The sequence below is a fragment of the Stenella coeruleoalba genome, assembly GCF_951394435.1.
Source record: "Stenella coeruleoalba genome assembly, chromosome: 8".
NCBI classification, from domain to species: domain Eukaryota; kingdom Metazoa; phylum Chordata; class Mammalia; order Artiodactyla; family Delphinidae; genus Stenella; species Stenella coeruleoalba.
The window spans coordinates 52,280,056-52,304,516 of NC_137154.1; the positions used below are offsets into that span (position 1 = coordinate 52,280,056).

Genomic DNA, 24,461 nt, shown 5'->3' on the forward strand with positions numbered 1-24,461 from the left:
CAGAAGAACTGTAACTTAGACTAGTAAGCGTAGTGGAATAATTTTCTAGTTAGGGAACGTTTACCATTGGGAAAGCTTTTAGCTGTGTCCACATCATCTTATTCTTGATGTTTTCAAGCTAATAGTCTGGGAATCACTTGGAAGATTAAGACTTCAGAAAGACTGGTAATAAGAAGTATGTTATAAGATTTGTATCATCCTTCCCTAGCCCTCTCCCTGAACCACCATCCCTTACCCAGGTTCATAAACGATTAGATAATCATTCTACATGTAGATATTTAATGTTTTATAAAGGCAAATAATCCACTTAATCTTAATCAGACATCATCATAAAACAGAGGCAAGACAATAACATGATGGCATTTTAGACTGAATGAAAAAGATCAGTATTTAATAAGGTCATGTTAAAAAGAAAAGATAAAAAACTGTGCTTAATTACTGTATATTCTTTGATCTTTTCTTTTAAATGAGAGTGTCAAATGCTGACTTGGGTCCTCATGCTCCTTTTGTATTGGTGTTGTGAGTTTTTTTGTTTTTCGTTTTAAATCAGTTACAAAGCTTTTTTCTACATAGAAACAAATTATTCTCGGGGGCTACATCAAAAGAACCACAGATTTCTCTTAAATAAGATTCCAGAATATGCAGATATTTAGTTTTAATATAACTTTTCAGAAACTTGGAGAATATGGAAATTTTGAAGCTGTCAGCTTGAAGATAATGAGAAAACAGGGACTTGGAGGTAGAAAAAGGAGGTAAAGCAGAAGGCATAGTGAGTGTAGAGATTTTTTTATAAGCCTTGGGAGAGAGAAGGATACCTTGGGGAACTGTTCCTTCGTCCTGTTAAGAAGGAGGGACAGGAAAATCGTTTTAAAAGCAACTGATAACATAATGCTGTTGAGTGAAGCTAGGATAATCTCATTCTGCATAAACTGGATTGGGTTTGAAAAACACTCACCTGTGTCATTTGTGTTAAATAAATGTTAAATAGGTTTCCCCCCACCCATACTCCAAGTACCCAGGTTATCCTACACTCATTGTATAACCTGGAAAATGGAAATCCAAGTCATAAAATCAAAAGGCACTAATATGGCATACCCATGTAATGGAATACTATTCAGCAATAAGAAGGAATGAACCACTGATACATGCTACCAGATGGATGAGCCTCAAAAAGATGCTAAGTGAAAGAAACCAGATAAAAGAGACCACATATTGTATGTTTCCATTTATAGAAAATGTCTAGGAATAGACAGAAGTATAGAGACAGACAGTAGATTAATGGTTGATTGAGTAGGGATGAGAATGGGGATTAACAGTAAATGATCATGAGTGATTTTATTACAGCGATGAAGATTTCTAAAGCTGATTTATGGTGTGTTCCACAACTTGGTAAATTTACTAAAAATCATCGAATTATATACTTGAAATGGATGAATTATATAATATGTAAAAATATGCCTCGATAAAGTAAAAAAAATTAAGGCACTAGACATTTGGATGGAGAACTTGATAAAAAAGATGTCTCTTAGAATGCATATTTTCTGAAACAAAACAAATATATAATTATCTAGATGAATCCCTAGGGGAGGGAGATGTTTAAAAGTTTCTACTGAGCAAGCGATGGAAATTAATTCTATATAACTCATCATTACTAATTTGACGTGTAATACACTATTTAGTATACTTTATTATTTTGTTTAAATGACAGTAAAAACCTTTATAAGGGCTATAAAACGTTAACAGGAAATTTTATTCCCCTAATTCTTGTTCTTTTAAAAGATGTTTGCTTACTAATCATAGATCCCTCCGCCCATGGTGTAGTGTTATGCTTACTGAGGTTACTATGTTTCTAAATTTTATGATTCTATAAATAGGCTTATATTTCTAAATATGTTTAAAATTTTCTTCCTGCCATGTGTTGTAGTTAATTTTGTCTTTTTTATGCAGGAATATGCAGAGCAAAATGTGAAAGTTCTCCTTTTTCTTATTTTCCACTTTCTTCCCCAGAGATAACGAGTGTCAACAGTTTAGTGTATATCCTAGATCCTTTATATATTTACACACACACACACACACACACACACACACACTCTCACACATATGCTTTAGTCTTTTTTAGTATAAATAAGATCATGATGTATATTCATTTATTCATCATATATTTATTATGTCCTTACTGTGTGCCAGGTACTAAGAATATGATGCTGAAGAAGACACCCAAGGTTCTTGACCTCAGGGAGATTTCATTCTAGTGGGGAAGATGTACAGTAAATAAGCAAAAGAAATTTAATATATATTAGTAAAGCAGGGTAAGAAGAGTTAGAGGGGAGTGGAAGGGAAACTTGAGACACAAAAAGACTGTTTTTGATACAGTGATCAGGGAAAGTCTCAGAGAAGGCAACATTTAAGTTGCTACCTGAAAGAGATGAGGGAGCAAGCCAAGTAAACTTATGAGGAAAGAGCATTCCCAGCAAAGAGAACAGCAAATGCAAAGGCCCTGAGATAGAAACAAGTTTGACTTGTTTAAGGAACACTGTGGCTGGAACTGAGTGTACAAGTTGTGGAAGGTTGGTTTGGGGATTTGGTAAGATGTGAGTTGGAAGAGATAGAGGGCCAGATCAAAGAAGGCCTAGTTGCTTGGTAAGGACCTTAAATTTATTTTAAGTGTGATGGGAAGCCAGTAATATGATCTGAATTATACTTTTAAAAGGTCTCTGGTTGTTGTGTGGGGAATAAACTGTAATGGGTCTAAGAATTAGGAATTGGATTTACTGTGAATAGTAGAGACCCCAAAACAGTGACTCAAATAAATTAGGAGTTTTACTTTTCTCCAGTAACAAAAAGCTGGAGGTAAGCTGTCCAGGGCTGATTATGGCAGCTCTAGGACATCAGGGATGCAGGCTCCTTTTTGTTCTTCTGTTTAGACATCTTCAAGTGTGCCTGTCTCCTTGTGATGTGGATCAACCATCGTTGATCCTTCTGTAGAATCCCATCTAGACAGAAGGTAAGGCAGAAGGGCCTATGTCAGCTGAATTGGGTCTTTTAAAGAGCCTTCTCCAAAGCCGTACCGAGTGACTTCACCTGTATTTTGTAGTTGAGTGTCACAGACTCCCTCTAGCTGCCAGGAAAGCTGGGAAGCATAGTGTTTTAGCTGGGTACATTAACTTCCTAAGTAAAATTAGGGTTCTTTTATTTACTTATTTTTATAAATTTATTTTTATTTTTGGCTGCGTTGGGTCTTTGTTGCTGCACGCGGGCTTTCTCTAGTTGCGGCATATGGGTGCTACTCTTCGTTGCAGTGCACAGACTTCTCATTGTGGTGTCTTCTCTTGTTGCAGAGCATGGGCTCCAGGCGCGCAGGCTTCAGTATTTGTGGCTCGCAGGCTCTAGAGCTCAGGCTCAGTAGGTGTGGCGCACGGGCTTAGTTGCTCCGTGGCACATGGGATCTTCCCAGCCCAGCGATCGAACCCGTGTCCCCTGCATTGGTAGGCGGACTCTTAACCGCTGCACCACCAGGGAAGTCCCTAGGGTTGTTTTAGTAAGGAATGAAAGAATGAATACTGGAGTGAGAGGCCCGCGTACCGCAAAAAAAAAAAAAAAAAAAAAAAAGAATGAATACTGGGTAGGCAGCTAGGCTGTCTCTGCCTCATGGGACAAGAATGGAAATAAGACCAATTAGAACACTTTTGGAGTAAGCAATGGGTTGGGTTTAACGAGGATTAGGATTTTACCAAAAGTATGACAGAGGGAATGATGCTGTGGACTTGAAGGTGTATACGAGGAAGTTGTTGTAGTTTTGGACTGTGGTTATTTTAAGGAGGTTGTTTGAGGAAGGAATTGAGGACATGGTGGACAATGAGAGTGGTAGAGTCAGTGGACTGGAAGTTTTGATGGTGTTAAAGAATTATAAAAGTAGGGTGACTAGCATATAAGTAAAGTTGGAAACCTAGAAGTCGTCGTCTAAATGTGAGAGGGTTAAATGTGAGACTGGGTGGTGGTTTAGTTATTGAACATGACAGGGTTTAGGGTATGATTATGGGAGGAGGTGACTGAAGTAGGATGGAAGAAAAGATTTATCTAGAAGGAAGTGAAGAAACTGAGAGAATATACTGATATTGAAATCTTCAGGAATATCACTGGAGTAGCTGGGCAGAAACTTAAGTGCCAAGGTTTTCTGTGAATAAGGGGAGTTGACAGGTGACTACCTCAAAGAGGGGTTGTGGGTATTACAGTCTGATGGTAAATACTTCATAGAAGCTAGGAATTTTGAGGAATAATATGATCTATTCTGTAACCAGTTTTTTTTTTTCCCTCTAACAATATGTGCTTTTTTTGTGGAGGGGCCGCAGGTGCTTTCATATAGGTACTTTTTTCATACTGAATGGTATTTCATAGTGTGGATGAGGCATAATTCACTTAACCATTGATCATTTAAATTGTTTTCCATTTCCCCCAGTTTTGAAGAGATGTTGCACTAAACACACATGAACATATCTGAGCAAATACTGCCTTTAAGTTAGATTGCTAGAAGTGAAAGTGCAGGTCAGATTGTATATACACTTTGTATTTTGGTGGATATTCAAAAGACTTCTTTCAACTTAACTCTCTTACCAACAGTAAAAGAGAGTCCCTTTTCTTTAAATCTTTGCTAAGCCTTTATCATTATTTTTAATATTTTGCTATCTGCTGAATAAAATATCTCATTGTTTTAATTTACATTGCCCTGGTTACTAGAGAGGAGGAGCATCTTGTGCTTACTGGCCATTTACAGGTTTTCTATGAATTGCTTACTTATAACCTTTAGGTGTGAAAACTAGTTCCATCTTTTGGATATTTGTGATCTTGATTGCTAATGGCATGCTGTATTTTCTGTGCTTTTATAGATGTATTCTATTAAAAAGAAGTTTTCTGACATTTTATGGTGTTTTCAGTAGAAGGAGAAAATTAGCATGTGCTCAGTCCTCCATCTTGTTACATTGATTGGGGAAAGAATTTTGTTATATTCATTCTTGAATATTTATATTCTTATTATATATTTTTTGAATTTTATTTTTTTATACAGCAGGTTCTTATTAGTCATCAGTTTTATATACATCAGTGTATACATGTCAATCCCAATGGCCCATCTTGTTATATTCTTGTCTGCAGTAAATATATGTTGAAATGAAAAAATAAGTTTTATGGAGAAATTATTTCAATATTGATCTCTTTATGGTTCTCATCTATATAAGATTGACTGTTGGTCATTTTGTGTTTTGAAATAATTGATTCATCCCTATAAATTCTATTTATTGGTTGCATTAAGCTTATTATTTACACCATTATTCCTTCTGCTTATGCAGTTTGTTAGGTGCTTAACTTTGACCATATGGTTAAATGATAGTTGCTTTATATTAGATTTTGGAAACATATAATCCAGCATGCCCTTGTTTGTCTTCGTTGAATCATTAGACTCTGAAAGGTTAAAGGTAGGGGAAAAAAAACAGCCTTTGCTTCGAAACTGCTTACCTCCCTGGTTTCTGTAGTGGGAAAGATGAACTGCTTTTGATAATTCTGCGGATCACATGAGTGGTTTAGGCTTTCTCTGAATTGGTTTACTGACCTATCCATTTTCTTTTTTCTCCCTCACCACTGGTTCGTTTTTGAGGAGTATTTTCTCCCCATTGCTGGCTGAATTATTCAAGTAGTAAGCATGCAGTTCTAGTCCTTAGCCAGAGCACAGAGTAATCAGATACAGTCAATGGGTTACTGAAGTGAGTAATGACTTTATAAGGCAGACATTAACTTTTCTGAAGGAGTTTTTTAAAGGTAAGTAAACTTTTAGGGCCTAATTATCTTTGAAATAATATATCTTTAAAGTTCCTTTTATTATTTTTCTGCCATAAACTGTAAAATATAGTGTACTTTATTAAAGCTTGAACATTTCACTTAAATCTGTTTGGCTGTACAGTGTATCATGAGCTGAATATTGAGCTGGCCTTTCCCTTATTTTTTTAATTTACTTATTTTAAAAGAAACTTGTATTTATTAAAATATATTCTGTTGCACCATGGATGCAGCAGGTTGTTTGCTTGTTTAAAACATTTTTTTCCTATTAGATTGTGAAATCTTTCAAGATGGATCTGTTTGTTTAGTCTCTTTAACTCTCCACCACATCTAATATAATATCTTGCACTTATATATTTATTACACATGGATTGAATTGTTCATCATCCAGTTTCAAAGCCCCTTCTTTTAAGAGAAATGACTTGTGTAAGGATATACAGCTGGTTCATGATAGAACTAGATGTATTTTAAGATTTCTAGAGTTCTTTTTACTACATTATTTTCTGTGCTTCTTCCTCTGAAATGTCAATATGTAATCTTTGAGGAAATGCATACTTGGGTATGTGCTGATGTGCATCTTTCTAGAATAAGAAATAAATACAGAATCTCATAGTACATCTTTAAGAGCAGGTAAGCTGTATGGTACTAAGAAGGAAAAACTCTCAAAAGAATAAGTTTTAATTTTGACTGCACGAGGGAACAACTGTTTAGTTTATAGGATGTTCAAAATCTGAAAGTGTTAACGTGGTTGTCTTTTGCTATTTACAACCACCCAGACAAGGAGAAACAACTTTATCAAGTTATATGCTTTTCAAAGAAAACAGCACATTTGGGAAATACAAAGCATGATCAAATTTAATTAGAATTGCAGGTTATTCATGTTATATCTGTAATGTCCTGTTTTTCCTTGCCTCTTTCATTTATGAGAGGAGACGATCAATAGTTATAAGGTTACTACATTAGTATAGTATTTTATGTGGTTTAGAGACTAGTTTAAATAAAATCATTTCAGTGCTCCTTGAAAGCCAAATGAGAGAATTTTCTAGAAATAGTCACAACTCTTCTGTCCCTTGTACAAAATAAAACATTTTGTTAAAGTATCTGATTAGTGAAGCTTATAGTAAATTTAAACAGCTTTATTTTTTCTTATTTATAAAAGGAAGCAGAATTATAAAATTCTGTGAATTGTAAAAAGAAAAAAAATTATAAAAAGATTTAAAGGAGAAAGGGAAAATTACCAGTAATTCTGCCACCTAATAACCATATTTAAATGTTTATTGTATTTTTTTCTAGTCAAATTATTTTGTTTATAATACCAATCTCCAATAGCTTGAAATAAAAATTTCCCGTTGAACTGTATGTCACTCTCTTTAAGAACATCCTGTTTTTCATTAAAGTAATTTCTAAACCACTCTAAGTGTTCGACCTTCTGCTTAACACTCAGATGGGTTTTTGGAAAGGCCAGGTCACCAGCTCCATGAAGTGGCGAGTTGATCCTTGTTTTGGAAAATCCTCCAGGTATTTATCCAGAAATATATGTTAATGAGATTCTGAACCCTTATCATCAAAACCTGCTTCATTGTTAATTGGGACTCCCACAGGTTCTCCTCTTTTGTCCATTGGCTCATCTCTTCAGAATCATTCTGAAAGGACTGTTCATTGACTGTGGCTAACTGCTTAGCAGATTCCACAATCCAAAGTGAAGGTGTTGTCTCTGTGTGTCAGGTGCCTCTTTAGTAACTGCCTTAAGCCCAAAAATATTAAGCCTCTTGCCTTTGAATATATTTTTCCTAAAACTTGTTCTAAGATCAGTGGTCTTAAGATCAGGTTGAAGATCCTGACCAACATCATCATCATCAGCTCCTTCATCAAACTGCATCTGATTCACTAGTCTTGTACTAACTCTAGCTGTGGCAGGCAGATCTGGCAACTTTCGTAGCTGATATGATGTTACTGAAACTAATTTTAGTTCTTTTGCCCTCTTTCTGTGCCCTTGAGTCTTCCTTGTGCTGCTGAAGCAGCTCTGACTTGGTCATCTGCTTGTCAAAAGGGGTAGTCTGCAACAGCAGGTGCAGCCACCACCAACTCAGGACTCAGGGATTCACTTCTCTTTTGGGGACATCTTCTGGAGCTTTTTGAAGCCTGCTAGTTGTAGCCTCCACACTTTTAAGTTGTCTTCTGTTGGGTGGCTTTGTTGTTTGTACATTTACTGTGCTTTCAACTTTCATGCCCTTAATAATATTTATCAAGTCTTTTTTCTTATTCTTCTTTACACTGTCTTGGCTGTCTCTCTCCTTGGAATCTCATGGATTGGAGCCAAATGCTTATCTTTCTTGCTGTAGATCATGCTGTTAGTACCAAAGTATCTTTGGATATTATTTTTTTTGTTCTGACCATTATATTCAGAGAAGGGAATAACACAAATTGCAGCTACCAATTCCTCTGGGCCTCCAGAGCACAAAGGGAGGTGGGAAAGGGGGCAAAGGGGTAGGGAGCCCCACACTCTTGGAAACATTGTGGAGAAACAAGCTGAAATGGGAATACAATGGGGGTAGTGCATCCTCTGCCAAACATGCCCCACCCCCATTACGCTTAGTGAATAAGTCAGACAGAGAGAGACCAGTACTGTATGATTTCACTTATATGTGGAATCTAAAAAACAAATGAACAGACATAACAAAACAGAAAACAGTTATAGATACAGAGAACAAACAGGTGGTTGCCAGAGGGGAGAGGGGAGGAAAGAAATAGGTGAGGGAGATTAAGAGGTACAGACTTACAGTTGCAGAACAAATGAGTCATGAGTATGAAATGTACAGTGTGGGGAAATATAGTCAATAACTATGTAATATCATTGTATTGTGACAGATCATAACTAGATTTATCATAGTGATCATTTTGAGTACAGAAATATTGAATCACTATGTTGTGTAACAGGAACTAACATAGTGTTGTAGGTCAGTTGTACTTCAAGAACAAACAAGCAAACTTACAGAAAAAGAGATCATATTTGTGGTTACCAGAGGCAGGAGGTGGTAGGAAAGGGAATTGGATGATGACAGTCAAAAGGTATAAAGTTCCAAGTTATAAGATAAATAAGTATTAGGAGGTAATGTACAACATGATAAATATAATTAACACTGCTGTATATGAAAGTTAAGAGAGGGACTTCCCTGGTGGTGCAGTGATTAAGAATCTGCCTGTAATGCACGGGACACGGGTTCGAGCCCTGGTCCAGGAAAATCCCACATGCCGCAGAGCAACTAAGTCCATGTGCCACAACTACTGAGCCTGTGCTCTAGAGCCCACGAGCCACAACTACTGAAGCCCGCATGCCACAACTACTGAGCCCACGTGCCTAGAGCCTGTGCTCCACACAGGAGAAGCCACCACAATGAGAAGCCTGCGCACCGCAATGAAGAGTAGCCCCTACTCACTGCAACTAGAAAAAGCCTGCATGTGGCAACGAAGACCCAATGCCCCCCCCCCAAATAAATAAATAAATTAATTTAAAAAAAAAAGAAAGTTAAGAGTAAATCCTGAGTTCTCATCACAAGGAAAAAATTTTTCTTCTTTAATGTTGAATCTGTATGAGATGATGGATGTTCTCTACACTTATTGTGGTAATCATTTCATGATGTATGTAAGTCAAATCATTATGCTACACTTTGAACTTGTACAGTGCTGTATGTCAATTGTATCTCAGTAAAACTGGAAGGAAAAATGTTTATCATAAACTTAAGCTTAAGACTTTTTACAGAATAGATTTAGGATCACACTTTACATGCCCTTTTTACTGACTGTTTTGTTTAACATATCATATGAAGCTTTCCATATCAGTGTATTTTGATCCATGCCAACATTTTTAATGGCTGTATAAAATAACAGAAAATATCATTGTGATATATTACATGCGTGCCAATATTTTACTTAAAGCCAAACCATTCAAGAATCAGAAATCACTTTTAAAAATATGATATTTAAAAAAGATTCCACAAGATAATTTTAAAAATTTCCCATCTCTATCCAAATCTGTGTAAAAATTCACAGGTAATCCACTTTCAGTAAAATTGCCAGCTTGGTTTTATTTTTCTGGTTTCAGATGAGAGTTTAAAACCTCATTTGCTGCTTACATTTGAGAGTCCACTTTTTGTTTGTTTATGTCAAACTTTAAAAAAAATTGCAGGTGCTCAGTAAATCACAATACAAATGATGTGGCTATTTTGCCCTTAGCTGACAGGCAGTTTATTAAAGTGCTTAAGAGCCATCTAAGTTCAAATCCTGACTCTCCATGTGAATTTGGGCAAGTTAGTTCATCTCTCCATTTCTTAGTTTCCTGGTCTGTAAAGTGGACCCCATAGTACCTAGCTTAAAGGGTTATTGTGAAATAGTGCCTGGTACATAGTAATCCATATATAAGAATTATTATTATTCTTTAAAATTTGGAATTAAAAAAAATCTAGCACAGGGCTTCCGTGGTGGCGCAGTGGTTGGGAGTCCGCCTGCCGATGCGGGGGACATGGGTTCGTGCCCCGGTCCGGGAAGATCCCACATGCCGTGGAGCGGCTGGGCCCGTGAGCCATGGCCGCTGGGCCTGCGCGTCTGGAGCCTGTGCTCCGCAACGGGAGAGGCCACAACAGTGAGAGGCCCACATACCGCAAAAAAAAAAAAAGGAAAAAATCTAGCGCAAAGTAACCCCCCTCCATTACTGCCATTTTTTAATTTGTTTATTTGAGTGAGAAGTGGCTGACTGTCAAAAAGTCATGGTTGGAAGCTGGAAAGTTAGTGGTATGAACCATAAATGATTCCCAGTTTTCTTGAACTTTGGACAGTGAAGACCTGTCTTTGCCTTTTCATAATCAATGATTTAGAGCTCTTACTTTATACTTCTTGTGAGTGCACGCCCCTTCATTTAGCCTTTTAGCTTGGCAACTAAACATATGACTTAGTATCTGCTGGTTCAATTTATGTATAAACTTGAACGCTTAAAATTAATTTTATATGCATTTCTGTAGAGCACATGTAATAATTTAAAACCTATATTAAAGTAATTTAAAACACTTTATTACATAAAGGAGAAAATTTGTAAAATGTTATATTGGCATAAATATTTAAATATACTTTATTCTAAACATAACATTTAAATTGAAAGGTGTTTAAGAATTTAAAGTGAAGAGAGCATAGTGTTATCAGTTTGTTAAAATTAGGTAAGAATCATAAGAGCAAATAGTTGCTTTGGTGCTATTTATGTGATTGTTCAAGTAGAAGTCATGGCTTTTGCCTTGTATGCAAGATTTGCTATGATTTCTGGATTCTGTGAGATGGAAGCTTCAAGTAGTCCTTACTTACCCCAAACACTTGCTTTTTGTGGGTAGCATCAGCAGTAGTCACCAATTAGACCCTATATAAGTGGTAACTGTTAGTATCAAATGAGAGCCTAGGAACCAGATGGAACCAGATGGAACCAGATGGAAGATGCAAAGCATTGATCACTATAGATACCAAAGTAAATTGAAATGTTCTGATATTAATTTGAATATCTAACAAGTTCATCATGGTCTGGAGCAGTGTTTCTGAAGCAGTGGTCCCCAACTTTATCAGCTTATAATATATATTCTTTTCATAACCCCCTTAATAATTTAAAATATTGTTAATGTCTTCTATTAAAGAATAAGCCCTAGATAAGCAACAAAAATGTATTCAACCTATGTATTGAGGTATTTAGTGGGTAGAACCTTATGGACTATAAGTATATGATTTGTTAGATTGTTAAAAATATATTGAAAATTAAAGATTTCCATCACTACCTTTGTGAATCCTCTTAAGGGTCTGGGGTCCCAGTTTGAGAACCTTTGGCCCAGAGATAACTAGAAAATGTAGGAAATGAGTTATATATGTATAACTCATATAATTTACTATATGTTTTTGTATATAATATTTTATAGGAAAAATCTGTTAGTTGTGTGTTAGGGGAAAGATTAAGGAAACACCGTGAGGCTAGAAGGTCCTACAACTCTCACAAATTATTTCTGTAGTCTACTATCAGAGGGTGGTGGACCATTTTACCAATTTAGATACGAAAATGAGAAAATTATGGATGCATGAGCCTCTAATCTTTAAAGTGCCATTGGGATTACTGTGCTGGTGTCACCTGTGGGCAGCGCGGCGCTGTACCCGTGAGGGGTGGGTAGTGTAGGTGGTCATAGCGACTCTCAGGGCTCTGCACTTCATGTTCAAAGTGGAAAACCACTTCCAGATGTTTCTATTGTGATGTCCTGGGGATGAAGGCCTTATGATGGGAAATGGAGTAAATCAGTGATAGAATTTGGACCTGAGGATGATCATTTTGTTGCAGAACTGACTTACAGTTATGGCATCGGAGACTGTAGCTTGGCAGTGACTTCATGGGTATCACGCTTGCTTCTAGCCAGGCTGTCTGCAAAGCCAGGAAGCTGGAGTGGCCACTCAATGAAGTCGCAGTAGGTGTCTTTGAAACCAAAGCCCCCAGAGGATATAAATTCTATTTGCAGAACCGCAGTCCACCTCAGTCAGATCCTGTATTAAAAGTAACTCTAGCAGTTTCTGATCTTCAGAAGTCCTTGAACTACTGGTCTAATCTGCTGGGAATGAAAATTTATGAAAAAGATGAAAAGAAGCACAGAGTTTTGCTGGGCTATGCTGATAACCAGTTTAAGCTGGAGCTACAGGGCATCCAGGGGGCAGTTGATCATGCAAGCAGCTTTTGGACGAATTGCCTTTTCTTGCCCCCAGAAAGAGTTGTCAGACTTAGAAGACTTGATAAAAAGGGAGAATCAGAAGATTCTGACTCTCCTCGTGAGTTTGGACACTCCAGGGAAAGCAACAGTGCAAGTGATCATTCTGACTGACCCTGATGGACATGAAATTTGCTTTGTGAGGGAAGAAGCGTTTCGAGAACTCTCGAAGATGGATCCAGAGGGAAGCAAATTGTTGGCTGATGCAATGGCAGAAGTTAAAAGAGATGAATGGTTTGCTCCACAAAATAAACCAAAGGCTTCAGGTTAACTGAAGACATCACGTGGAACAGGCGTTAGTGATTCCTGTCAAACACCTGTGACGCCTGATGTGTGATAAATGCTCTCACAACTTGATGGTTTCCTATACAGGCAAAGAGGCTGGAGTGGTGAAAATTTGTGTATTTTAACCTTTGAGAGCTCTGATATATTTTAGAGAGAAAATCCTATCATTATCAGTCCATTTAGAGGAGAACTCTTGCTGACATCTGCGCTGTCACTGTAAGGGCAAATTCTGTGTGTGACTGTGTTAGATTAGTAATAAATTCTTCTCCAGCCTGGGACAGCTATATGGAACATTATCTTTGGTTGGGGATGGAGGGAATTTTGATAAGCATGTAGATTTAATGAGAACAATTAAATCCAAACTTAAAAAAAATGCCATTGAGCAGCACTCTTCCCACCAGCCCTGTGTTCATGGCACTGTCGGGTTGGTTACCTTTTATTGTGGAATTGAGAGAAGCTCCCCAAAGCATGGGGACTGGTAGAGTCGCCAAAATAGGTATAGTTTGTATTGCAGAGAATATTAGTTGGAAGACCTATTAAAAATTGATTAGTCCCATCATATCTTTCATTTCGATCACATTCTTATAGAATCTAAGCACCATGCAAACAGCTTTGTCATTTTTGATCAGGGCTGTATCCTCAGCACTAAAAGCAATGCCTAACACATAGACTGTAGTGCTCTGTAAATATCTGTGGAATTAAACTTATTGAATACAGGCCCTATGTCCAGAACTAAAGTGGGAGGGGGGAAATCAAGGATGAATAGCATGGTTCCAGGTTGATAGAAGCTCATAGTGTCTGAGGGAAGGGAAATTTGAAAACAAGCAATTGGACACAAGCAATTTGTGTTAAAAATCCGTGGTAGAAAGAAGTATGTTCTGGATGTTATGAAATGTATTTTAAAATATTTCATTTGAAACAGTGTGGTGTATATGTGTTTTGCTTTAAACTCTAAGGATGGCTAGTTAACATTGAAGTACTAATAGGGAATACATACTCTGGAGTAGTTACTTAGCATTTGAGAGACTATAATCAGAACTTTCTCTGCATAGGCTCCTATAAGCCCTTCAATTATTTCTATAATCACCCAGCATCTGAGGTTTTTTAACTTGCATAATGGATGTTATAAATGATTTCTAAATTGTGTAATATTTAAACAAATATAAAAAAACAATAAAATGAACAATAAAACCCCTGTATACCCATCACTCAGATTCTACAGTTATGAAGATAAATAATTTTTCATGGTGAAATGAGTATTATTCAAGATATATGGATTAGCTACAAATATTCTATAGGCATCTCCACCCTTCCATGAACAGGATTTAAGAATCTAGCGAGCTCAACAGTCTATTCCTTTGACGGCACCTTGCCCTATGGCTAGGAATTCTGTTTGCTCCTGTGTTTAGCTGTTAGACAGTTCAACTACCTGATTCTAATTAGAAGACTAGTTGAAGCCTGCTACTAGGATATTGCCTTGAGAAACCTGTCATACAGATTTTTTTTTTTTTTTTTTTTGCGGTACGCGGGCCTCTCACTGTTGTGGCCTCTCCTGTTGCGGAGCACAGGCTCGGGATACGTAGGTTCAGTGGCCATGGCTCACGGGCCCAGACACTCCGCGGCATGTGGGATCCTCCCGGACCAGGGCACGAACCCGTGTCCCCTGCATCGGCAGGCAGACCCTCAACCACTGTGCCACCAGGGAAGCCCCCAGATTGTTTATTGTAGTATCTAAAAGGATAGAAAGCTAGCTGGAATTTCATGATACTTATATAATAGGTTGTGCTGTAAAATATATATGACATAAAATTTGCCAATTTAACCACTTCAAGTGTACAATTCAGCGGCCTTAAGTACATTCACAGTGTTGTGCAATCAAAACTGCTTTCTTTTTCCGAAATATTTTGATCACTCCAAACAGAAACTGTGTACCCATTAATATCTCCCCATTCTACCATCACCCCAGGCCCTAGTAACCTCTAACCTTCTTTCTACAAATTTGCCTATTCTAGATATGTAAGTGGAATCATATTGTATTTGTCCTTTTGTGACCTGGCTTATTTCACTCAGCATAATGTTTTCAAGGTTCATTCACATTGTAACATGTTTTAGTACTACATTCCTTTTTTTGGCTGGATATCCCATTGTATGCATATATCACATTTTGTTGATCCTTTCATCTCCTTCCCACTTTTTGGCTCTTGTGAATAATGCTGCAATAAACATTAGAATACAAGTATCTGTTTGACTCCTGGTTTTATTTTGGGTATGTAATTAGGAGTGGAATTGCTGGGTCATGGGAATAATTGAATGTTTAATTTTTTGAGAAATCGTCATACTGTTTTCTACAGTAGCTGCACCATTTTGCATTCCTACTAGCAATGTATGAGGGCTCCAATTACTCCATGTTCTTGTTAGCACTTGTTATTTTCTGAGTTTTAAAAAAATAATCATTCTGGTGGGTATCTCGTTAGGTTTTGATTTGCATTTCCCTAATGAATAATGATGTTGAGCCTTTTTTCATGTGCTTATTGACCATTTTATATCTTCTTTGGAGAAATGTCTATTCAAGTCTTTTGCTTAGTTTTGAATTGGGTTGTTTGTCTTTTGGTTGTTTAGTTTTAAGAGTTTTTTATGTATTCTGAATATTAAATCCTTATCAGATACATGATTTGCAAATATTCTCTCCCACTCTATAGGTTGTCTTTTCACTTTTTTGATAGTGTCCTTTGCACAAAAGTTTTTAATTTTGATGAAGTCCAATTAACCTGTTTGTTCTTTTTGGCATAAGTTGTGTATGCCTTTCTATTTGGCTTTTTTACTCAGCGTAATTATTTTGAGATTCATTCACTAATTACATGTATCAATAGTTTATTCTTTTTTATTGCAGAATACTATTTCATTGTATGGATATGTCACAATATGTTTATCTATTTGCCTGTTAATAGAAATTCGGGTTGTTTCCAGTTCTTGGCTATTACAAATAAAGCTACTGTGAACATTCACATGCAAGTCTTTGTATAGAATAGAATTTTTTTTCTCTTAGGTAAATACTTAGTCATGAGAAGGCTGGATCATATGGTAGGTGTGTGTCCTTTTTTAAGAAACTGCCAAACTTTTCCAAAGTGGTTTTACCATTTTAATTCCTACCAGTAGAGTATGAAAGTTCTGGTTTCTCTCAATCTTTGTCAGCGTTTGCTGTGGTGAGTCTTTTTAATTTTAGCAATTCTAACTGGTGTGTAGTGGTATCTCATTGTGGTTTTAATTTGTATTTCCCTGATGACCAGTGATGTTGAGCATCTTTTCATGTGTTTATTTGTATTTTCTTGCTGTTGAATTTTGAAAGATCTTCAGGTACAAGTCTTAACGGGTATATGCTTTGCAAATATTCTTCTCCCAGTGTGTGTCAGTCTTTTCATTTTCTTAGAGCCTTTTGATGGGTAGAAGTTTTTAACTTTCAAAAAATACAGTTTAGGGCTTCCCTGGTGGCACAGTGGTTAAGAATCCGCCTGTCAATGTAGGGGACACGGGTTCGAGGCCTGGTCTGGGAAGATCCCACATGCCGCAGAGCATTTAAGCCCGTGGACCACAACTACTGAGCCTGCGCTCTAGAGCCCACGTGCCACAACTCCTGAAGCCCCTGCACCTAGAGCCCATGCTCTGCAACAAGTGAAGCTACTGCAATGAGAAGCACGCACACCACAACGAAAGTAGCCCCTGCTTGATGCAACTAGAGAAAGCTGCTCACAGCAACAAAGAACCAAAGCAGCCAAAAATAAATAAATTTATTTATTTTTTTAAAAATACAGTTTATATATATTTTTTCCTTTGTGGATTTTGCTTTTGGTGTTATATCCAAGAATTCTTTTCCCAGCCCAAAGTCACAAAGATTTTCTCCTATGTTTTCTTCCAGACATTTTAGAGTTTTAGGCTTTACATGTAGGTCTGTGATCCATTTTGAGTTTTTATATATGGTGTGTGTATGGATTTCCCAGTTATTCTGGCACCATTTGTTGAAAAGACTATCCTTTCTCCATTGGATTGCCTTTTGCACCTTTGTCAAAAATTAGTTACCCATATATTTATGGGATTATTTCTAAACTCTGTATTGTATCTGTACCATTGATCTGTTTGTTTATTTTCACACCAATACCATGCTGTTTTGATTATTGTAGCTTTATAATAAGTCTTGAAATCCATTAGTATTAATCCTCCAATTTTGTTCTTTTTCAAAGTTATTTTGGCTTCTTGGTTCTCTGTATATCCATCTGAATTTTAGTATTGGCTTGCCAGTTTCTACAAAAAAACTTGCTGGCATTCTGATTGGGATTGCATTGAGTCTATAGATCAATTTGGGGAGAACTGACATCTCAATAATTGAGTCTTCATATCCGTCAACATGGTATTCTTCTATTTATTTAGGTCTTCTTTAGTTTCTCTTGGCAGTGTTCTGTGGTTTTCACTTTCCAGATATTTTGTCAGATTTATCTTAAGTATTTCACATTTTTGGATATTACTGTAAGTGTTATAATTCTTGCGAGTATGTAAAAATACTGTTGGTTTTTATATTTTGATATTTTATCCTACAACTGTGCTAAACTCATTTAGTAGTTTTAGTAGCTTTTTTGTAGATTCTGGTGGATTTTCTACATGGAGGATCATGTTGTCTGTGAATAATGACTGTTGTTATTGGAGGACTTTACTTACAGATTTTAAAATGATAATCATCAAGACACTATGGTGTCGGCATAAGGAAAAGACATATAATCAGTAGAATAGAGTATAGTCCTGGAATAAACCCACTCATATATAGTCAGTTGATGTTCACAAAGGCACAAAAGTAATTCAGTGGCAAAAGAACAATCTTTTCAACAATGGTGCTGGAACAAACTGAATATCCTATGAATAAGTAAAAGTCAATCTTGATCTCTCCTTTATACCATATACAAACATTAATTCAAAATGCATCATAGACTAAATGTAAAAGCTAAAACTATGCAGAAGAAAACAGAAGAAAAAGTTATTGACCTTGGGGTAGGCAAAGATTTACTAGTCAAGAACCGAAAAAATCCTAATCACAGAAGAAAAAAATGATATTAAATTTTATTAAAGTAAAAAACCTCCACTCATTTAAGAAATACGCAGAGCAAAGACTGGGAGAAGATAGTCTCAAAATGTGTATCTAACAGTGGACTTTTATCCAGAACTTATAAAAAAAACTCATGCACCTGATAATAAGGTTAAAAAAATAGGATAAAAGGTTTTATTGAAAATAGACACGTCACAAAAGAAGACATGCTACTAAACATATGAAAAGATGCTCAACATAATTAACCAGCAGGGAAATACTCATTAAAATCACATATAGGATATCCCCTACATCCTCTGGAATAGCTAAAATTAAAAGGCTAAGAATTCCACGTGTCCAAATGAGTATGAGAATGTAAATAAGCTGGAACTCTCATGCACTGTTAGTGGGAATATAATCCTCCCTCGGTATTTGTGGGGGAATGGTTCCAGAAACCCCGTGGATACCAAAATCCATGGATGCTCAAGTCCCTTATATAAAATCGCAGAGTACAGTTGGCCTTTGGTGTCTGTGGGATTGGTGTACATGGGTTCCACCAAAGACAGATTGATTTTTGATCTGTGGTTGGTTAAATCCACTGATGGTGGAACCCACGGATGTGGAGGGCTGACCGTGTAAAATGGTATAACCTCCATGGGAAACATTTTGGCAGTTTATAAATTTAAACATGTACTTACTACTTGACCCAGCAATTCCACTTGTAGCTGTTTAGACAAGCAAAATAAAAACATCTGTTCACAAAAAGACATGAATGTTCATAACAGCCCCAAACTGAATACAACCCAAACGTACAATACTTGAATGGATAAACAAATTGTGGTATATTCATACAATGGAATATAACTCATCCATAAAAGGAATATAATATAATAAACTTAGTAACATGGATGAATATCAAAAATATGCTGTGAATGAATCCTGACATAAAGGAATATATGCTGTATGATTTTATAACAGGCAAAACTAATCTGTAGTCATAGTTATAAGATTAAGGGTTGCTTAGGGCTGAGTGGCATGGGAGATTTATTACTAGTGGGTTTTTTTAAGTGGATTTTTTTTTGTCATTTGTCTTTGTTTTTGTTTTTGTCTGTGCTGCAAGGCTTGTGGGATCTTAGTTTCCTGACCAGGAATCGAACCTGGGCCCTCGGCAGTGAAAGCACGGAGTCCTAGGCACTGGACCGCCAAGGAATTCCCACTAGTGGGTTTGAAGGGACTTTTTTGGGTGGTAAAGATGTTCTATATCTTGATTAGGGATACAGTTACATGGATATATACATTTGTCAAAATTCATCGAGCTATGCATTCCATGTGATCATTTTATCGTATGTAGATTATGCCTTAACATAGTTGATTTTTTAAAAACCAGTTCAAAGTGGATTGTAGATCTAAATGTGAAAGGTCAAATAATAAGCTCCTTAAAGATACGATGAGAGAATTTCTGAAATGGGATATAAAAAACACTAATGTTAAATTAAACTGTATTAAAACCTGCAGCATCTTGTCTTTAAAAGGCACTAACAGGAGAGTGAAAAAGGCAAGCGGGCTTCCCTGGTGGTGCAGTGGTTGAGAGTCCGCCTGCCGATGCAGGGGACACGGATTTGTGCCCCAGTCCGGGAAGATCCCACATGCCGCGGAGCAGCGGGGCCCGTGAGCCATGGCCGCTGAGCCTGCGCGTCTGGAGCCTGTGCTCCGCAACAGGAGAGGCCACAACAGTGAGAGGCCTGCGTACCGCAAAAAAAAAAAAAAAAAAAAAAAAAGGCAAGCTACCGTGAGAGGGGAAAAAAAGTGTGGCTGTGTGGGTGGGTGTATGTATGTATCTTGTAGGTATATTTTTTTTCTTGAAAACTGCCTCATATTCAAAAAATATAAATAACTCCTACAAATTACTAGGGAAAATCCCAAATATTTTAAAGGAGAAAGGGCAACGATGTGAATAGGCACATCATAAAAGAGAATTTCCAAATAGTCAATAAAGACATGAAAAGCTGCTCTAGATCTTTAGTCATCAGAGAAATGCAAATTGAAGTCATAATGCAGTATCAATATATATGCACTGAAATGGCTAAAATAGACAATACTGTTAACAAGGTTGAGAGCAACTGTCATTCTGCTACATTGCAGGTTGGAGTGGGAGTGTAATTTGTACAACCAATTTGGGGAAACTATGGCAGTGTACCCGTGCGTTATGACTAAACAGCTTCTCTTTTAGAATATACCGCACAGAACAGTATGTGTATCAGGATACATACACAAGAATGTTCATAGCAGTTTATTTGTAAATAGCTACAAATTAATAACTATGCAAATATCCATTAACAATAGAATTGTTGTTTTGTAGTCAAACAATGGAATACTATAAAACAATGAGAAAGAACAACCTACTACATGCAACTACATGGATGAATCTCACAAATGGAATGTTGACTGAAGGAAGACAGATTCAATACATATATAAGATTCCACTTATATAAATTTCAGAAATAGGTGAAATGATTCTTTTTGGTGTGGGAAGCTGGGATCATGGTTACTTTGGGGTGAGGAATAGGCACAAGGGGTACTGCTAATATATTGTTTCTTGATCTGGGTGGTAGTTACATGGATGTGCTTATTTTGTATAATTTGTCATGCTTTACATTTATGATTTGTACACTGTATATAATGCTTTGATTTTTAAAAGTTTATTTTTGGGAATTCACTGGCAGTCCAGTGGTTAAGACTCTGTGCTTCCACTTCAGGGGTTCGATCTCTGGTCGGGGAGCTAAGATCCTACGTGCCACGCGGCCTGGCCAAAAAAAAAAAACAAAAACGTTTATTTATAAAAATTAATGATGAAAAAGTAAAGATATTTTGAGGAAAAAAATTACATTGTACTCTTGATAGTGTGGCTGAGAATGAGATTACTGTACAGAAATCAATAGTTTTTCTTTAATAATTAGCGTCTAAAAATGGAGGCAGGGACTTCCCTGGCAGTCCAGCGGTTAGGACTCCCCGCTTCCACTGCAGGGGGCATGGGTTCCATCCTTGGTCAGGGAACTAAGATCCTGTGAGCTGCTGGGCGTGGCCAATAAATTTAAAAAAAAATGGAGGCAGTAATAAGCATTCCACTTACAGTGGTGGGCGGCTTCACTTGGTACAAGCTGAGATCGCTTTTGTTTTGGCTCCTACTACTTGCCTCTTGCTTTTAGCTCTAGGGCTTCTCTGTGGTTGCTGCTGCAGTCCCTACCATGAGAACTTACTTGAGCCAGCGTCAGGGGTATTTAACATCCCGTGGAGCAAACTTTGGTCAGCAGGAAGTGGGAGTCTCTCTCTCTCTCTCTCTCTCTCTCTCTCTCTCTCTCTCTCTCTCTCTCTCTATATATGCTTCCCCCTTTCTCACTTCTGATTGATAGTCTTGAGCTGCATTGCATACAGTTTCTCATATTGTCTTCTGTAGCCAACTGTCAAGCCAACCACTTTTATTGGCTTGCTGTCTCTCCTTGTTATACTACTCGATCCTTAACTCCTGCTACCCAATAAAGTATTCATGAATAAGCCTTCTACTCAGACTCTGACCTGCTCCCCATAACAAAGAATTATCTAACCCAAAATGTCAGTAGTGCTGAGGTTGAGAAACCGTGGTATTTGAAGCCAGTGGTTTGCTTTAAAATCTAAGCTCTTCGATATTCAAACACTGACTTCAGGAAATAACCACTGAATGTTAATTTTTGTGTCTATAAAATGATAATGATAAGGTAAGCTCTATAAACTTAATGCCCAAAACATGGAAGAGTTCAGTAAACAGCAGCTATTGATACTTCTTATTCAAGTTTATATGCTATTTTCTGACACCAAGTCATTTTCGCTGAATATAAAAACTCTTTCCTAGATACCAAGTTCTCAAGTCCTTATAACTAACCATCAAAAGGGACCAACAAAAAAGCATCTGCAGAACCCAATATAGAGAAAACACCAACATGATTCATGTGAAGATTTAAATGTATATATGGGTTTTTCAATTTTGTAAATTTTTACCTTTAAGGTGATGCTGTGTTAGCAGAGACTCAGCATTGCAATGAGAAGGTTGTTTTGCCAACAACACACAAGTTTATTGTCAAAAACTTTGAGAGCAGCCATAAACATTATTAGGAGGCAAAGGATGCATTCTAAAACACTAGAAAAGCCAGAGAACATAGTATGTAAACACAAGCACAAAACAAAATAACACTAAAATACATAAAACAGGAAATTTAATATTTAGTTTTTTGGTTTTTTTGTTTTTTTTTTTGGTGGTACGCGGGCCTCTCGCTGCCGCGGCCTCTCCCGTTGCGGAGCACAGGCTCCGGGCGCGCAAGTTCAGCGGCCATGGCTCACGGGCCCAGCTGCTCCGCGGCACGTGGGATTCCCCCAGACCGGGGCACGAACCCGCGTCCCCTGCATCGGCAGGCGGACTCTCAACCACTGCGCCACCAGGGAAGCCCTAATATTTAGTTTTTTAAAAATAGCAACGTCTGTGTATGTATATATTGTTGGGGGCTATCCTATGCATTTCGGATGTTTAGTAGCAGTTCCTGGCCTCTACCCACTAGATGCCAGTAGCACCACACACCTTATCCCCTCAGTTGTGACAGTCAAAAGTGTCTCCAGACATTGCCAGATGTATCCTGAGAGGCAAAATCATCCTTGGTTGAGAACAACCGAGGTAAACATAGGTTTGAATTCCAGCTCCAAGGCTATGGCTCTGTGAATTTGCCATAGTTTTTTTTAAACCTTAGTTTTTTTTTAATTTTTAAAGTAGAGATAATGAGATAATGTAATAGTGCTTTAGCTCTGCACCTGACACGTAGAGTTCAGTAAATGATAACGTGATGCTAAAACCTGTTTTTTGTGTGTGCCACTCTGCCTTTCTATCCTCTAAAAGTGAAATGCCCCTTTGTAGCCTGTGGTCATCTAAGATCATTAAAAGGCATTGATGTAAGATCATAAAAAGGCATTGATCTTTCATGTGGGCAGTTAGCATAGACTTCAGGTTTGCTTTCTGCCTAGCTATGGGTTAGCTTTCTTCCTCTTGTGTTCTTGTTTGACTTGGGCAGAGTTGGGAGTACATTATTTCATTTGAGTCTCCTCCTGACGTAACATTGTTTATGGTGTTCTTTGCATATTCATAACCTCTTGAATTAGACCCAGCATGTTAAAGTCTAGTTCAGGCTTATTGGAATCATACCTGTGGAAATTGGAAAGATAAGACTAAATCTTATTGTTGTTTATTGTTATTGTTGTTTTTGTTTTTTAACCCAGTTGACAGCCAATGAAAAATATTTATTTGTTCTTTAGTTTTATTTTATAAGTATGATTAAAAATATTAATAGCCTAGAATTGCTTTCATATACATTGTCATTTAAATTTTATTAAAATCCTAGGCAATGAAAAGAGAATAAAGGGAGGTTAGGAAAGGGAACTCTTGATATACTGTAAGTATATAGCAAGATACTGCAGTAAATACTTTATATTATTATCTCATTTATTTCTTACAACGATATCTGCAAAGTAAGTAGAGTTATCCTGTTTTGTAGGTGAGCATATGGTGGTTCATTTGCCCAAGATCATATAGCTGCTAAATAAGTGACAGAACCACTAGAACCCAGGTTTTAAATTCCAAAACCCATCTTATTTTCATAATGCCATGCTACCTCCCCCAAATGAGGAGCATATTAGTCTGCCTTAACTTTCTTTGTAGACAATGTATCTTGACCTATCCTGTGGATCACAAGATCCACATAAATTGTAGGACGATGGAACTGTGATAAGCCATTTTTTCTGTTTCCAGTAGGCCCAAAGACCTTTCTTGCCTAGACCAACTTCTCTGGCCCTCTGTGGCCTACATCTTTGCTGTTCTCCTGGTCCAGTGTAGTTATATCTGGTTTATGGGAGTAAGGAAAGTTTTTAGGTTCCACCTTTTTTGGCTAAGTGAATAAACCTTATTTTTTGATTACGTGTATTATCTTAGCCTTTGTGATTTCATATTGCTCAAGAATGCAGAGAAGTTAAATCTTAAGCCATGAAGGGAATGTTTGGCAAGATTCAAGTAAAAGTAGACTTAAAAATTAAGAGGGCTTTATAGCAAATAAGAAAATAGTCTCAAAACTTTCCTGTTTGTTCTAATAGACTACTGAGTAAAAGATGGTTTTAAGTCTATAGTTGCCTAAAACTACTGTCTTGGTGTGATTTGTATTTTTAGCTGAGAGAAGAAAAGTTACAAGAGGAGAAAACCTCTGAAGATCAAATCCACAGGCTGTTACCAGAGGATACAGAAATGGGAAAAAGGAAAATGGATGAACAGAAAAAAAGAGATGAGCCATTAGTACTGAAGACAAATCTAGAGCGTGTAAGTAGATCACCTTTTTGATGGACGCCTGCCTCAAAATCAGCAATTAGCCCAGGTGATGTGGATCTGAAAAGCCTTTGTTGGTGAATAGTAACAGTCATTGACTGTGCTGCTTAAGAGTAGTGAA

The 24,461-nt window shown here is 37.1% G+C and overlaps 1 protein-coding gene and 2 pseudogenes across 5 annotated transcripts in view; 2 read left to right on the top strand and 1 right to left on the bottom strand.

Moving 5' to 3' along the window:
* The window catches only part of RNF169 (ring finger protein 169), an 87,100-nt gene that overhangs the window by 30,793 nt on the left and 31,846 nt on the right, over nt 1–24,461 (top strand). For all 3 annotated transcript variants that reach the window (XR_013829531.1, XR_013829532.1, XM_079930159.1), the window contains exon 3: nt 24,188–24,334. Coding sequence is in view for 1 of the 3 variants with exons in the window: in XM_079930159.1 (XP_079786285.1) it covers nt 24,188–24,334 (147 nt within the window). In the remaining 2 variants the exon portion in view is untranslated. The remainder of the gene's footprint in view (nt 1–24,187; nt 24,335–24,461) is intronic.
* On the bottom strand, nt 6,975–8,650 carry LOC307190204 (small ribosomal subunit protein mS31-like; annotated as a pseudogene). Its single transcript has one exon. The product of its transcript is annotated as a small ribosomal subunit protein mS31-like (transcript).
* LOC307189821 (glyoxalase domain-containing protein 4-like) lies at nt 10,590–13,125 on the top strand (annotated as a pseudogene). The gene is made up of 2 exons: nt 10,590–10,607; nt 12,023–13,125. The product of its transcript is annotated as a glyoxalase domain-containing protein 4-like (transcript).